The 17,620-nt window shown below is 42.8% G+C and overlaps 1 protein-coding gene across 3 annotated transcripts in view; it reads left to right on the top strand.

The window, feature by feature from the left end:
- LOC122561888 (integrin alpha-E-like) overlaps window positions 1–17,620 on the top strand; it is a 397,374-nt gene that overhangs the window by 305,794 nt on the left and 73,960 nt on the right. For all 3 annotated transcript variants that reach the window (XR_006315137.2, XM_043714220.2, XM_043714221.2), the window contains one exon: window positions 16,678–16,744. Coding sequence is in view for 2 of the 3 variants with exons in the window: in XM_043714220.2 (XP_043570155.2) it covers window positions 16,678–16,744 (67 nt within the window). In the remaining variant the exon portion in view is untranslated. The remainder of the gene's footprint in view (window positions 1–16,677; window positions 16,745–17,620) is intronic.

Below are 17,620 nucleotides of genomic sequence, written 5' to 3'. Positions count from 1 at the left end.
AAGAGGAAGAAGAACACCTCTACAATGTATTCGCCAAAAACGGATACCCCTGCAATTTCATCAACAGATGCCAAGGGAAAGACAACGGAATGAGGTCATGCCACAACCCAAAGGACTAGCCACATTACCATACATCAAGAACATTTCTGAACTGACAGCCAGACTACTATGACCACTAGGACTCATAACAGCACAGAAACCCAACAGACAACAACTCACCAGGACAAAGAACTCAGCATGAGCAAAACCAACGTAGTGTACAAAATCCCATGCAAGGACTGCACAAAACACTACATAGGACAAACAGGAAGACAGCTAACTATCCGTATCCATGAACACCAACTAGCCATGAAACCTCACGACCAGCTATCCTTAGTAGCCACACATGCAGATGACAAGCAACATGAGTTTGACTGGGACAACACTACTTTTATAGGACAAGTCAAACAGAGAACAGCCAGAGAATTCCTAGAGGCATGGCACTCATCCACAGATTCTATCAACAAACACATCGACCTGGACCCAATATACCGGCCACTGCAGCGGACAGCTGGAACTGACAACCGGAAGCGGCAGAGACAAACCACTATAAATGCCAGAGGAAACAACACAGAAGCTCAGGAGCTTCACAGGAGGCTCTCAAGCACTGAGGATGTTACCTATGCAGGGGACGAAACATCTGCAACACAAATTCCCAGCTCAGCGAACAGAACCACAACAATTATACTGTATCCTCCAACTACTACTCTGATCTTTGTTCCACCCCATTAGAATTACTTCCTTTACTGTGGTAACATGGTCAGTTAGTTGTTCTACACTGCAGCCCTCAATCTCATCCAAACAAGCTGAAAGTATCTTAAATCTGTTGAATAATTGCCAAAGCTGAACTTCCTCCATCCTCTGCATTCCAATACCTCATTTACAGTCATACCCTCCTATCTTAATCCCATAGTTTGCTCCTGGAAAAGTATAGGAACATAAGAACATGAGTAGTCCATTCAGCCCATGAGCCTGCTTGACCATTCAATAAGATCATGGCTGATCTTTATATCAATTATTTTGAAACCAAGGCTACCCACTGGAGGTCTGGTAATTGTCATCTGAGGATATCCACATACATCTCATCAACACAGATAACAAAATGGGTGGCTCACTGGTTAGCACTGCGGCCTCCCAGTTCCAGGTACCCAAGTTCGATTCCAGCCTCAGGGTAGAGTTTGCACATTCTCCCTGTGTCTGTGTGGGTTTCCTCCAGGTGTTCTGGTTTCCTTCCACAATCTTAAATGTGCAGGCCAGGGGTGAATTGGCCAAGTTAAAATTGCCCATCAGGGATGTGTAGGTTGGGGGTAAATGTAGAGTAATGGGGAATGGGTTTCGATGGGATACTCTTTGGAGGGTTGGTGTGGACTTGTAGGGCTGAAGGGCCTGTTTCCATGCTGTGGGGATTCTATTCTATGAAAAGATTCATTTTAAGAATGTCCATTATTCAGCAAACAAAGCAATCTTGAAACTATGAAAGATCTCCAGAGTCCCACCAGAAAGTCAAGACATCATTTTAACACTTGCTGAGCCCTTCACAACACTCTTGCATAATGAAGACGACAAAGAGACACAGCTGAAAGGGAATAGGCCATGACAGGTAAGAGGCTGCCTGACACCAAAATGTGCAGCTGTCAGAGCTGGCCAGAAAAATCAAAAATTAATATTCACGATCCTCTACAAAAAGGGATCAAGTGATTGCTATAAGTCAAGCCCCATATTCCCAGAGTCATGTTAAATGTTAACTTTTTTTAAAGTACAAACCATTCCCCAATTTAGCTCAAATAATGAAAAATATTTCCTGGTTTCATCATTAGAATCTCTACAGTGTGCAAACAGGCCCTTCAGCCCAACAAGTCCACACCGACCCTCCAAAGAGTAACTCACTAGAGCCATCCCCCTACCCTATATTTACCCCGACTAATACATCTAACCTACATATCCCTGTGGGCAATTTAGCATGGCCAATTCACTTAACCTATATACCTTTGGACTGTGGGAGGAAACCAGATCGAACCCAGGTAAACACAGAGAGAATGTGCGAACTCTACCCAGATAGTCACCTGAGGCTGGAATTGAACTTAGGTCCCTGGTGCTGGAAGGCAGCAGTGCTGACCACTGAACCATCGTGCCACCCTAGAGATGATTTGACTTCAGCTAGCCTTTGATGTTCAGTTAACTTTCTCTAGAAGCTTCCATTGGTTTATAAGAAGTAGAGAGTCACTGATTTGCTTGGGTACTGTGTCTGATTTATCAATTCAAAAGTAACAGCTCACAGGAAAAGTAACTGGTTTTCTTCAAATTTAAATTGACTTGTCTTTGCTACTGAGAACAGTTTCTGCTGGGGGGAACAACAGCATTACCTCTCTCTTTGTGTCTGTGTCTCTAGTTCCAGTTAGCCGAGAACAAATCAGCTTCATTTGTAAATAACTCCTCGGCTCCTGATATTCTGCAGATTGCAGGAACCCACAATCATAGCTGGATCCTCCCTATCCCACTGCAAGTTGTTTTCCAGCTCAGAGCGGATATCCTAGAACCAGACAGACAACACAGCGATTTGGACTCTCACTTTTTGCTGCAGAGAACAGTGCCAATTGCCCAGAATGAACTGACCCCCTACTGCCACAATATAACATTTGGCTCCCCCAACTTTGGTGGTTTCCTGTACCACAATGCCAGGGTCATTTCACTCATCCATCCCACCGTCCCCCACTCTCATGAAAGCACCTCATACTTGGGGCAGCATAGTGGCTCAGTGGTTAGCACTGCTGCCTCTCAGTGCCAGGGACCTGGGTTCAATTCCCGTCTCGGGCAGGTGTCTGTGTGGAGTTTGCACATTCTCCCTGTGTCTGCGTGGGTTTCCTCCGGGGGCTTCAGTTTCCTTCCACAGTCCAAAGATGTGCAGGTTAGGTGAATTGGCCATGCTAAATTGCCCATAGTGTTGGGTGCATTAGTCAGAGGTAAATGTAGGAATATGGGTCTGGGTGGGTTGCTCTTCGGAGGGTCACTGTGGGCTTGTTGGGGCAATGGGCCGGTTTCCACACTGTAGGGAATCTAATCTAATCATACTTGTTGAACAATTACAGAGATTGACGATCCTATCCTCACGCTCCCCATAAATGTCTTCCTTGCAGTCACTTCCTCGCTCTGACCATATCAGAGCATCCATCCTAAAAGGTATGACTGTCCTCTGGTACATTGAATCCAGTAACCTACCTTCTTCCCAAAGCTTCACAGTCTCTGTCGTATGCTCTCCACCTCATAAGCTCTTAATTGAAGTTGCTGAAATTTCAAACACATACTGTAAATATGTTTACCCTGAATCGCGAAAAAAGGTTCATGATGCTCTACGAAAAGGGATCAAGTGATTGCCATAAATCAAGCCTCTATATTCCTGGAGACATTTCAAATGTTAACCTTTTTAAAAGTACAGACTCTGAGCTCGCACATATTGAAATTTTGATGCACCACCTGTAATACTAATCTTAATGAATTGTTAATTAATTATTTAGTTATATTATTCACTCATTTATGTTGCATTTTACATATTATATTAACTTAACCATCAATATGTATATTATGATAAACCTTTAGAATAGGCTTCACTTGTTAACAACCACAGCTAAAAAACAGAGTTCACAATATTTATCAAATTCCTTGCCGTGAAATTATGGAGCCACCCTGGTAAATCTCTGTTTTTGAAACCAGTTCTTCTACTTGCAATCCACAGTTTTTAAAGATGGCAAAAATAAACCAACATAAAATGAAGGATGAGAGGTTGTGCGTAGTCAGTATGAGGAGCTAGAAGTGAAATTAAAAAGCAAAATATCAAAGGTCATAATCTCTGGCTTATTACCTGGAACATGAACAAACTGGCAAATAAGATTGCAGAAAGGAGTACAGAGCTCAAACACTGGTGTGCGAGAAATGGGTTCCAGTTCATGGGGCACTGATGCCAATACTTGGGAAAGTATGATCTGTAACAGTGGGATGGCCAACTCCTAGCAATATTTTCATTACACTATTAAATCAGAGACCCAGAAAATGTATGGGGACCAGGGTTTGAATCTTGCCTTGCAGAATGTGGAATTTGAATTCAATAAAATTCTGAAATTAGAATCCAACAATGACTATGAAACCATTGTTGATTGTTAGAAAGACCCATCTGATTCACTAATGTCCTTTAGGGAAGGGAACTGATATCCTTACCTGGTCAGGCTGACATGTGACTTCACACCCACAGCAATGAGGTTGACTCTTAACTGCCTGCTAAGCAATAAATGGCCAGCGATGTCCATGTCTTGTCAACGAATTAAACAAAAGCCTGATCTGTGCTGGGGTTGATGTTCCAGCAAGCTGCATAAGAAGTGAAGTTGGGAGGACTTTAAATTAGATAAAATTTAAGAAGATGTCATAATTTAAAGAGTAGAGACAAGCCATGACGGAAAGGTAATACTAGGGGAGATGTTGAACAGACCATGAGAGGAGGTGATAGAAGGTTTGCTAAAGCTCTTTAGGGAAGGAAATTCGCCATCCTAAACTGGTCTGGCCTATATGTGACTCCAGCACACAGCAATATGGTTGACTCTTGACTGCTGCCTGAAGAAGGGCTTATGCCCAAAACATCGATTCTCCTGTTCCCTGGATGCTGCCTGACCTGCTGCGCTTTTCCAGCAACACATTTTCAGCTCTGATCTCCAGCATCTGCAGACCTCACTTTCTCCTGCTGTCTGAAATGGCCTAGTAAGCCCCTCAGTTGTAACAATTGTGAGAAAGTCTCAAAAACGAAATTAAGGTAAACAGACCCCTTGCATCAACCTAGGCACCAGAAACAATATAGCCCTATGGAGCCTGCAAAGTCGTCCCTACGAACATTGGGGTGCTAAATTTAGGGGAGTTTTCTCACAGACTAAGCAAGTAACAGTTTGACACAGCCATACTCACAGAATCATACCTGACTGATGTCACAAACAGCACCTATGTTCTGTCCAACTGACAGGACGGCTTAACAGCAGTGGTGGCACAGTGGAGTATTGGCAAGTGAATGTTCCCCTGGGATGTTGAATCCAGACACCATGGCACTAGATTAACCATGGGTAAGGAATCCTTTTGCTGATTATCACATACTGTCCACCTTTGGTTGATGAATCAGTTCTCCTCCATATTGAACACCCCTTAGAGGTGGCAGTAGAGTGGCAGAATGTACTCTGGGTAGGGGATTTCAATGTCCACCACCAAGAATGGCTCTATAATAGCACTACTGATTGAGCTACTAGAGAGCTAAAGGACATAGCTGCTAGACTGGGTCTGTGGCAAGTGATAAAGGAACAAACAAGAGGGAAAAAGATACTTTACCACATCAGTACCAACCTGCCTGCTGAATGATAGTATCAGTAGGAGTAACCATGGCACAGTCTTTGTGCAGTTGCAGTCCTGCCTTCACACTGAGAATACCTTGAATTGAATTGAATTTATTGCCATGTATACTGAGACACAGTGAAAAGTTTTGTCTTGTGGGCAATGCAGGCAGATTACAGAGTTAAGTAGCATAGATAAGTAAATAATACTTAAATAGCAGCAAAAACAAAAACACAGGTACAGGCGAATGTTAAGGGTTTGTGAGTCCATTCAGTATTCTAACAGCAGTAGGGTAGAAACTGTTTTGAAACCGGCTAGTGCGTATGTTCAGGCTTCTGTACCTTCTCCCCGATGGTAGAGGTTGTAGAAAAACATTGCCAGGATGGGATGGATCTTTGAGAATGCTGGTGTCCTTTGCTTGACAGCGGGCCTGGTAGATGGATTCTATGGATGGGTGGTTGGACATTATGTGATGTTGTGTGGCACTATTACCATGCTGAATAGGACAGACTTAGAACAGATCTAGCAACTTAAGTGGGCATCCATGAGACTCTGTAGGCAATCAGTAGCAGCATGATTGTATTCCAGCACCATATGCAACATCATGATCTGGCATATCAGTCCAATAAGCCTCTGAAACACTTCCAATGCATTTTGCATGCTTCCTTAAATAAGGAAGCCAAAATTGTGCACAATAATTGAGATGTGATCTCATCAATGTCTTGCATAACCCCTTTACTACTATGTTCAATTCCTTAATAAAAAAAATCCCATTAGCCTTCTTGACTATGTGCTATATCTGTGACAAGTGCATAAGAGCACCAAAATCTCTCTAATACTCAGAATTCTGGGGTCATTCTCTATTTAAGTAAATCCTGCTTTATTTTTCTTTCTATTCGAATTTTATAGGTTTCTATGTGATCTCCTTTCATTCTTCTAAACTCCAGTGAGTGAAATTCTAACTCTTAGACATCAGTTCTGCCAGTCCATGAATCAATTTGGTAAACCTTCACTGCACGTCCTGTATAACAAATACACCCTTAGAGAAGGAGACTAAAACTGCAAGCAGTATTTCAAGTGTGGTCTCACTAATGTTCTGTATATTGGCAGCAAGATATTCATTGTTCTTATACTCTAATCCTTTTGCTATGAAGGCCAACATACAGATTGTCTTCTTTACAGCCTGCTACACCTGCATGCTTACTTTCAGTGACTGGTGCTCAAGGACAACCAGAATGTTGAACAATCCTCTTTCTCAATTTATAACCATTTAAATAATAATTTGCCTTCCCATTTTTGTTACCAAAGTGGATAACCTCACATTTATTCACATTATACTGCATCTCTCATGCATTTGCCTACTCACTCAAACTGTCCAAATCATGCTGCAACACAGAGTCATATTACATAGAAACAGACCTTCAACCCTCCATGTCTATGCCGACCAACAAACACCAAACTACACAAATCCCATTTCCTGCACTTGGTCCATAACCTACTATGCTCTGGTGTTTTAAGTACTCATTCAGATGCTTCTTAAATGTTGTAAGAGTAACCACCTCCACCACCCTCTCAGGCAGCATGTTCTATATTTCTACCGCCGTCTGGATGAATTTCTTTTCTCTCAGATCTCCATGAAATATTTACTTCTCACTTTAAACTTATGCCGTATGGTCTTAGACATATCTACCATGGGAAAAGATTCTCATGATCTACTCTGTCTATGCCTCTCATCATTTTATATTCCTCAATCAGATCCCCATCATCCTCCACTGCTTCAAGGAAAATAAATTCAACCTATCCAGTCTCTGCTTATAATTGAGACTTTTCATCCCAGGCAACATCCTGATGAATCTCCTCTGCACCCTCTACAGTGTGGTCGCATCCTTCTGATAGTATGGCGACTAGAACTTCACACAATATTCAATCTGTGGCCTAACCAACATTTTATATAGTTGCAACAAGACTTCCTTGCACCTATGTTTTATGCCTCAGCTAATGAAAGCAAGTATGCCATATGCCTTCTTCACCACTCTGTTTATCTGTGCTGACACCTTCAGGGATCTCTGGACTTGTTCCTGAGTACTCCCTAGAAGCTTACCATTCATTGTGTATATCTTTCCTTTATTAGACCTCCCAAAATGCATCACCTCACACTTATCAGGATTAAATTCTCCTCACTGACAACAAAACCACCAATTTTCATCTGCAAACTTACTAACTATACCTTCTTTAATCATATGCAAGTTGCTAATGTACAAAACAAACAGTAAGAGTCTCAGCAACAATTCCTGCAGTATATCACTGATGGCTTCCACCATCATCCCTTGCCTCCTATTTGTAAGCCATGTTTTGGAATCAGCCTGCCTTGGATCCCATGAGCTCTTACCTTTTGTACCAGGGCAGCACAATGTTTCAGTGGCTAGCACTGCTGCCTCACAGCTCCAGGGTTCAATTCCAGCCTTGGGTGACTGTCTGTTTAGAATTGGCACATTCTCCCCGTTTCTGTAGGTTTCTTCTGGGAGCTCCGGATTCCTCCCACAATCCAAAGATGTGCAGGTTAGGTGGATTGGCCATGCTAGGTGGGTTAGCTGTGGGGAATACAGGGTTATTTGGATGGGATGCTCTTTGGAGGGTCGGTATGGACTCAATGGGTCGAATGGCCTGCTTCCATGCTATAAGGATTCTATGAACTGCTGTTCTAGCCACAGTGTTCATTGTGGGACCTTGTCAAAGGCCTTCCTGAAGTGCATGTAAGTAATCAACTGCACTATCTCATTAATATATTTAGTCACCTTTACAAAAAAACTCAGTTAAATTAGTCAGACAGGATCTCCCTGTAACAAATCCATACTGACTATCCCTGAGCTGGCCTTACCTTCCATGTGTTGATTAATCCCATCCCTCAGAATTTTTTTCCAATAATTTTCCTACCACTGATGTCAGATTAACTGGTTTGCAGTTATCTGGTCTATCCCTGCTGCCCTTCTTGAACAAAGAAACTACATTAGCTATCCCACAATTATCTGGCACTTCATCTGTGGCCAGCAAGTATTAAATATATCTGCCAGGGCCCCCAGCAATTTCCTCCCTTGCCTCTAATAGCAGCCTGCTTTACATCTCATTAGGCCTTGGATATTAAGCACCTGTGTGCCTGTTAACATAATACCCCCCTCCTTATTAATCATAACATGTTCGAGAACCTCACCATCTCAACTAAAATCCTATTTACAACATCTTATTTAAGACCTCATCCATATCCACTGACTCCACGCACAGGTTGCCCCTTTAGTCTCTAGCAGATCCCACTGTTTCAATATACTCATAAAAAGCCTTGGGGTTTTCTTTAATCCCATCTGCCATACATACTTTGCGGCCCTTCTTTCCCTCCTAAATTTTTAAGCACCTCCTATACCCTTGATAGAACCATAGAATCCCTACAGTGTGGAATTTAAGAACATAAGAACCAGGAGCAGGAGTAGGCTGTCTGGCCCTTCAAGCCTGCTCCGCTATTCAATAAGATCACAGCTGATCTTTTCATGGCCCCAGCTCCATTTACTTACCCTCTCACTTTAACCCTTAAGTTCTAGAACATAGAACATAGAAGAATACAGCGCAGTACAGGCCCTTTGGCCCTCGATGTTGCGCCGATCCAAGCCCACCTAACCTATACTAACCCACTATCCTCCATATACCTATCCAATGCCCGCTTAAATGCCCATAAAGAGGGAGAGTCCACCACTGCTACTGGCAGGGCATTCCATGAACTTACGACTCGCTGAGTGAAGAACCTACCCCTAACTTCAGTCCTATATCTACCCCCCCTTAATTTAAAGCTATGCCCCCTTGTAATACCCGACTCCATACGCGGGAAAAGGTTCACACTGTCAACCCTATCTAACCCCCTAATCATCTTGTACACCTCAATCAAGTCACCCCTAAACCTTCTTTTCTCTAATGAAAACAGCCCCAAGTGTCTCAGTCTTTCCTCATACGATCTTCCTTCCATACCAGGCAACATCCTGGTAAACCTCCTCTGCACCGGTTCCAGTGCCTCCACATCCTTCCTATAGTATGGCGACCAAAACTGCACACAATATTTCAGATGCGGCCGCACCAGAGTCTTATACAACTGCATCATGACCTCAGGACTCCAGAACTCAATTCCTCTACCAATAAAAGCCAATACGCCATATGCCTTCCTCACCGCACTATTTACCTGGGTGGCAACTTTCAGAAATCTGTGTACATGGACACCAAGATCCCTCTGCTCATTCACACTACCAAGTATCCGACCATTAGCCCAGTACCCCATCTTTTTGTTATTCTTCTCAAAGTGAATCACCTCACACTTAGCTATATTGAATTCCATTTGCCACCTTTCTGCCCAGCTCTGCAGCTTCTCTATATCCTGCTGTAACCTGCCACATCCTTCCTCACTGTCAACAACTCCTCCGACTTTCGTATCATCCGCAAACTTGCTCACCCAACCTTCTAACCCCTCTTCCAGGTCATTTATAAAAATGACAAACAGCAATGATCCCAAAACAGATCCTTGCGGAACACCGCTAGTGACGGCACTCCATGAAGAAACTTTGCCATCAACTACTACCCTCTGTCTTCTTCCATCCAGCCAATTCCTAATCCAAACCTCCAACTCACCCTCAATGCCATATCTCCGTATTTTCTGCAGTAGCCTACCATGGGGAACCTTATCAAACGCCTTACTAAAATCCATATATACCACGTCTACCGCTTTCCCCTCATCAACCTCCTTCGTCACCTTTTCAAAGAATTCAATAAGGTTTGTGAGGCACGACCTGCCCTTCACAAAACCATGCTGACTATCCTTGATCACATTATTCCTATCCAGATGTGCATAAATCCTATCCCTTACAATTCTCTCTAAGACTTTGCCCACAACAGAAGTGAGACTCACCGGCCTATAGTTACTAGGGTTATCCCTACTCCCCTTTTTGAACAAGGGAACCACATTTGCTATCCTCCAGTCTTCTGGCACTACTCCTGTAGACAAAGAGGACATAAAAATCAAGGCCAATGGCTCTGCAATCTCCTCCCTTGCTTCCCAGAGAATCCTAGGATAAATGCCATCAGGCCCAGGGGACTTATCTATTTTCACCTTTTCCAGGATTTCCAACACCTCTTCTCTACATACCTCAAAGCCATCCATTCTACTTATTTGTGACTCAGTATTCACATCGACGACATCTTTACTGTTCAAAGAATTATCTTTTAGCTTTAAAAACATTCAATGAGGAAGCCTCAACTACTTCATTGGGTGGAGAATTCTACATTATCCCAACCCTTTGGATGAAGAAGTTCCTTCTCAATTCAGTCCTAAATTAGCTCCCCCTAATTCTGAGGCTGCACCCTCTTGTTCTAGTTTCACCCAGCTGTGGAAATAACTTCCCTGTTTCTATCTTATCTATTTCCTTCATTTTTTTGTATGTTTCTATATGATTCCCCTCTTCATTCTTCTGAATTCCATTGAATATAATCCCAGTCTACTCAGTCTCTCCTCATAAACCAACTCTCTCAACTCCAGAATCAACCTAGTGAATCTCCTCAGCACCCCTCCAGTGCCAGTACATTCTTTCTCAAGTAAGGAGACCAGAACTGCATGCATTACTCCAGGTGTGGCCTCACTAGTGCCCTATACAACTGCAACATAATCTCCCTGCTTTTAAGTTTAACACCTCTAGCAATGAAAGACAAAATTCCATTTGCCTTCTTAACTAACTGTTGCATTCTGCGATTCGTGCACAAGCACACCGAGGTCCCCCGGCACAGCAGCTAGGTGCAATTTTTTTACCATTCAAATAATAGTCCTTTTAACTGTTATTCCTACCAAAATAGATGACTTCACATTTATCAGCATTGTACTCCATCTGCCAATTCTTTGTCCACTCACCTAAGCTATACATATCCCATTGCAACGTTTCAGGATCCTCTGCACATTTTGTTCTACCATTCATCTCTGTATCATCTGCAAACTTTGACACATTGCACCAAATCATCTATGATTTGTCTCCAACTCCTAATCATCTATGTAAATTATAAACAATTGCAGATCTAGGATAGCTTGCTTCCTTGTCAGTTCCATTACATTCAACCTTATTCTCTGTAGAACCAATATCATTTCTCACAACTGCCTTGATGTCAGAGCTACACCACCTCCTTACCTTCCTGTCTGTCCTTCTGAATAGTGTGATACCACTGGTTATTTAATTCCTAGTTGTGACCATCTTGTAACCGTGTCTCCGTAATGGCTATTAAATCGTACTCATTCGCAATGATTTGTGCCGTTCAAGTAAAATGCCTTTACGCTAGTAATAATACCTTCGTTTTAATTCTCACATCTCCATTAATAATAGCTCCTGAGTTTTCCTTCCTTTTAACTTCATTCATCGTCTTCAATGTTTTAAACCCACTTGCACACATGCTAAACTGCTGCTTTCTTTTCTAATTACCATTATACTTCCTGTTGCTTTCCCCTTCCCTTCCTCCCATTTAGATTAGATTCGATTACATTACAGTGTGGAAACAGGCCCTTCGGACCAACAAGTCCACACCGACCCGCCGAAGCGCAACCCACCCATACCCCTACATTTACCCCTGCACCTAACACTACGGGCAATTTAGCATGGCCAATTCACCTTACCTGCACATCTTTGGACTGTGAGAGGAAACCGGAGCACCCGGAGGAAACCCACGCAGACACGGGGAGAACGTGCAAACTCCACACAGACAGTCGCCTGAGGCGGGAATTGAACCCGGGTCTCTGGCGCTGTGAGGCAGCAGTGCTAACCACTGTGCCACCGTGCTTAAAATTGTAGTGACCACCCTATTTATCCTTTTCGCCAGATCGGTTCAGATGGAGTTTGTCACAACAGTACAGATCTGTCCTGTTCCAAAATCGATGCCACTGTCCCATGAAATAGAATCACTCCTTTAGCCACATGTTTACTTCCCTAATTTTCCTCATTTAGCCACGTGTTTACTTCCCTAATTTTCCTATCCCTATGCCAATTTGCATGCAGATCCAGTAATAATCCACAGATTGAGAATCTGTTCCTTAATTTCATTCCTCGTGCTTTGTAATCCCCAAACAGGTCCTCCTTCCTAGCCCTGCCCATGTTGTTTGTCCCAACATAGACCACAACATCTGGACCCTCGCCCTCCGGCTCCAATATCCTTTCAAGCCTTGGATGTAGGTTTGCTCGCTGAGCTGGAAGGTTCATTTCCAGACCTTTCGTTACTCTACTAGGTAACATCTTCAGTGGGCCTCAGGCAAAGCAATGCTGAAAATTCCTGCTTTCTGTTTATATGTTTGGGTTTCTTTGGGTTGGTGATGTCATTTCCTGTGGTGATGTTATTTCCTGTGGTGAAGTCACTTCCTGTTCCCTTTCTCAGGGGGCCTAACTCAATGTGTTTGTTGATAGAGTTCTGGTTGGGATGCCATGCTTCTAGGAGTTCTCATGCGTGTCTTTGCCTTGTCCTAGAATGGATGTATTGTCTCAGATGAAGTTGGTGTCCTTCCTTATCTGTATGTAAGGATATTAGTGAGAGAGGGCATGTCTTTTTGTGGCTAGTTGGTGTTCATGTATCCTGGTGGCTAGTTTTCTGCCTGTCTGTCTAATGTAGTGTTTGTTACAGTCCTTTTCCCGGTATTTTGTAAATGACATTAGTATTGCTTGTTGTCTCTGTAGGGTCTTTCAAGTTCATTAGCTGCTGTTTTCATGTGTTGGTGGGTTTGTGGGCTAGCATGATGCCAAGGGGTCTGAGTAATCTGGCAGTCATTTCCAAGATGTCTTTGATGTAGGGGAGAGTGGCTAGGGTTTCTGGATGTGTTTTGTCTGCTTGCTTGGGTTTGTTCCTGAGAAATCAGCGGACTGTGTTCATTGGGTACCCATTCTTTTTGAATGCACAATATAGGTGATTTTCCTCTGCTCTACGTAGTTCCTCTGTGCTGTAGTGTGTGTTGGCTCGTTGAAAAAGTGTTCTGACACAGCTTCGTTTGTGGATGTTGGAATGATTGCTTCAAGCCGGTCAAAGAAAGCCTTCACCCTCGCACCGGGCAGAGAACACACTATGCAGGACTGCAGGACTGTCGATTCTGCTTACAAAGGATGCTATTAATCCCCCTATTATAGAGTGCCCACAACTACAACTTGACTTTTTGCTCCCCCTTCTTGAATGGCCTCCTGTACCACGGTGCACTGGTCAAATGGATCATCCTCTCTTCAGCCTTTTTCCTCATCCTCACAGGGAACAAGTACCTCATATCTGTTGGACAAAGTCAAGAGCTGAGAGTCCTCTGCTGTCGAATCCAGGATTCCCCCACCTGCCTCACTTGCAATCACACCCTGCTGTTCCTGATCACTGAGCTCTTAATCTACCAGGTGTGACCGTCTCCTGAAACAAAGCATCCAGGTACTTCTCCACCTCCTGGATTTGAATCTTGGATTCCAGCTCATTAGCTCTGAGCCAAAGTTCTTTGAGAAACCAACACCTGCTATAGATATGGTCACTGCAGTTCACAATGGGATCAGTCACCTTACAGATACAGCTACAGCACATCACCTGCCCAGCCTTCTCTTCTTAGTTAATTATTTTATTAATGAGTTAATTACTTTATTAATACTTCTTTGTTGTGTTCTTTTTCAAATTTAGTGCAGATTTCCTACCAGTCTCTTCCCTGTGACATCACTCCAGTGTTCTTTCACAGCTTCATTGTGCCCTGAGCTCAGTTAGGTTTATACTTGCTTTGTGCTGCTGCTCCATCCTCCGACTGCTCCCTGCAGACTCTGAAGCAGGTCATTTGGTCCATCACGTCCACACCGACTCTCTGAAGAGCATCCCACCCAGAGCCCCCAACCCTAACCCCCGCCACACACACCCCCCCGAATCCCTGTAACCATCATTTCCCATGGCTAATCCACCTAACCTACACATCTGTGGACACGATGGGCAACTTACCCACCTATCGTACATTCTCCCTTTATCGTGCCTGAATCCTCTATACCCTGGAATATTGAGCTGCCAGTCCTGTCCTGCATAGAATAGAAGAGCAAAGAAGTGATGTTGAATCTATATAAGACACTTTTTATTTCTCACCTGGAGTATTTTCTACAGTTGTGAGCATCACATTGTTGGAAGGATGTGAATGTATTAGAGACAATGCAAAGCAAAGTTTAAAGTTGTTGGGTGGTTGTTTTCAACCAGTGCAGATGCAATTGGCCAAAGGGCCTTGTTCTGTGCTGTAAACCTCAATGGCTGTGAGACATCTATGACAGGAAGTGATTTACAAGAATGATTCCAGGGATGAGAAATTTGAGCCAAAATGATAGATTGAAGAAATTGGGACTATTTTTCTTGGAGAGAAGAGGACTGAGAGGAAATCAGAGAAAAAAGCTTTTTTTTACAGCGGGTAGTTAGGTTATGGATTGCACTGCCTGGAAATTTGGGGGAGGCACATTTAATTAAAGCACTGAATAGAGCATTGGACAATTATTTTAATAGAAATAGTATTCAAGGGTATGGGAAAAAAGTAGGAGATTAATACTAAGTGTTCATTTGAAGGGCTGGCACAGGCACAGTGGGCTGAATGACCTTATTCTTCCCCCTAAATCTTGTGTGGTTCTGTGAATTTTGTACATCTCCCTTCATCCTCCTCTGTTCCAAGGAGAACAATCTTAGCTGACTCAATCTTTCCTTAGATCTACATTTTCCCAGTTGTGTCAACATAAATCATAAATCTTTTCCAAATCCTCTCTTGTGGAATTGCATCTTTTCTGTAATGAGGTGACCAGAACTACACACTGTGGTCAAGTTGTTCCTGAACTAATACTTTGTCAAAGATAACCTCTCTGATCTTATCCTTTGCTAATAAAGAAAGGACTTCATATATCTTCTGAACTACCTTGGCAAGCAGTCCCATTACCAGTGATCTGTGGGGTATTTATTCCAAAATGCTTCATTTCTTCTGCACTTCTGAATATTTTCCAAATAATCATGTGTTCTTTTCCTTGTTTGGGCTCTCCAAATTTACCAGTCATATTTCTCAGGGTTGAGTTTCCTTTCTTATCTAACACGTAAGTACATGGATTTCTTGTTGGTGGAAATACATTGGAAAGACAGTTATTGTTATTTCTGATCTCTGAAATGTCCTTGTAACCACTGTATTTATACAGCAGCCATGGTCAGATCTGAACCCATGTCCTCAAAGCCTTTACATTATTGGTCCAGTAGCATTGTCATTATGCCACTGAATTATATTGCTGTGTCTTCTCTATTTTCATTGGACTTAATTCAGAGAACTCCTCTGTAACAGCACTGGGAGAAAGTGAGGACTGCAGATGCTGGAGATCAGAGTCGAGGGTGTGACGCTGGAAAAGCACAGCAGGTCAGGCAGCATCCGAAGATCAGGAGAATTGACGTTTCAGACATAAGCCCTTCATCAGGAATAAGGCTTAAGGTTCAGGGCTGAGAGATAAAAGGGAGGAGAGTGGGGTTGGTGGGAGATAGCTGGGAAAGCGATAGGTGGACGAAGGTATCGGAGAAGGTGATAGGTCAGAGGGGGCAGTGATGGACGGATCCGGAAGGCAGTGCTGAGTTGGAGGCTTGGAACTGGGATAATGTGGGGGGAGGGAAAATGAGGAAGCTGTTGAAATTCGCATTTATCCCGTGTGGTTGCAGGGTCTCAAGGTGGAATATGAGACATTCCTCCTCCAGGTGTCAGGTGATAACAGTTTGGTGGTGGAGGAGGCCCAGGACCTGCATGTCCTTGATGGAGTGGGAGGGGGAGTTGAAGTGTTCAGCCACGGGGCAATAGGGTCGGTGGGTGCGGGTGTCTCAGAGAAGTTCTCTGAAACGATCCACAAGAAGATGTCCTGTCCCCCTGATATAGAGGAGACCACATCGGGTGCAACAGATACAGTAGATGACATTGGTAGAGGTACAGGTGAATTTCTGATGGGCTTATGCCCGAAATGTCGATTCTCCTGCTCCTCGAATCTGCTGTAACAGCACTGTGCATGCACTGACCCCAAAAAGGCTGTGGCAGTTCAAGTTGAAACTCATTGCACCTCCTCAAGGACAATAGAGATGGACAATAAATGTTGACCTTACCAGTAATGCTTAGATCTCAGAAATGAGTAAAATATATTGTCAGCTTTGTGTTTTTTAATTGAGTGAGGCTCTGAATGAAAAAATCATGTAAGAAGTTCCTAATTAATCAATATGTTCAATTTGTTACAGAAATCAAATAACAGAAGTTGACATTCGCAATAAAGCTGTGGATGAGACTGTGAAATATAATTTTCAGGTATATGTGCTGTGTTTGCCTGTGATTAATTCTTCATTATGGTTTGGATTAGAATTTGTTACAATCATTCAAATCTGCAGAGTGATAAAATTATTATTGCCACATCCAAACAGGTAAAACATACAAATCCTTCTCTCAAATTTCAATTCTTTAAACAAACATTGATTCATTTTAACAGTTTTAAAGGAAATAATTGTATTCTGAATTTGGTATTAATATAGGTTTAAGGCTAACCCTATGGGTGAGTAGAGAGGCATTAATTTTCAGATGTTTGTGATTACAGTTTCCTAATATAGACAGTTAATGATTTATTACAATTTTCTGATAATTTATTGAAAAGCAACAGTTTAGATATTGTACATAAATCAATTAGACAAAGAAAGGAAAAGTACAAACCGTTACAAATGAGAAGATTTTACTGATCTCGGAATCATCCTACAGAATGGAAGAGTAGAGGCAGCTCACTCCCATGTCACAGTGGTTTTGCACCATTTTCTGGTGGTCTTTGAGTGGTCTCGTCACCAACAGTCTTTGTTCATCCCTCGGGCTGATGTATGGGAACTCCCAGTCTTCCCTCAAGAAGATTTCCATGGATCTTCTTGCCACTTCCTCTCATTCAGTCCCTGTTAATATATCTTATTTTGAGTAATAAAATAAAACAAAGGACTGTGGATGTTGGAGATCCTGAAACCAAAACAGAAATTGCTGGTGAAACTCAGCAAATCTGGCAACAGTTCTGATGAAGAGTCATCGGGCACAAAATGTTAACTCTGCATTCTTCTCACAGATGCTGTTAGACTTGCTAAGTTTCACCAGCAATTTCTGTTTTTGTTACCTCATCTTGGGGGCTGGCTATCAGCATAATATCAATCACCT

The sequence above is a fragment of the Chiloscyllium plagiosum genome, unplaced genomic scaffold (assembly GCF_037043375.1).
Source record: "Chiloscyllium plagiosum isolate Xiang-an unplaced genomic scaffold, Cpla_swu_hap1 HiC_scaffold_31, whole genome shotgun sequence".
NCBI lineage: Eukaryota > Metazoa > Chordata > Chondrichthyes > Orectolobiformes > Hemiscylliidae > Chiloscyllium > Chiloscyllium plagiosum.
The sequence above is the reverse complement of the archived record's forward strand: the minus strand, read 5'-3'. Positions and strand labels throughout refer to the sequence as shown.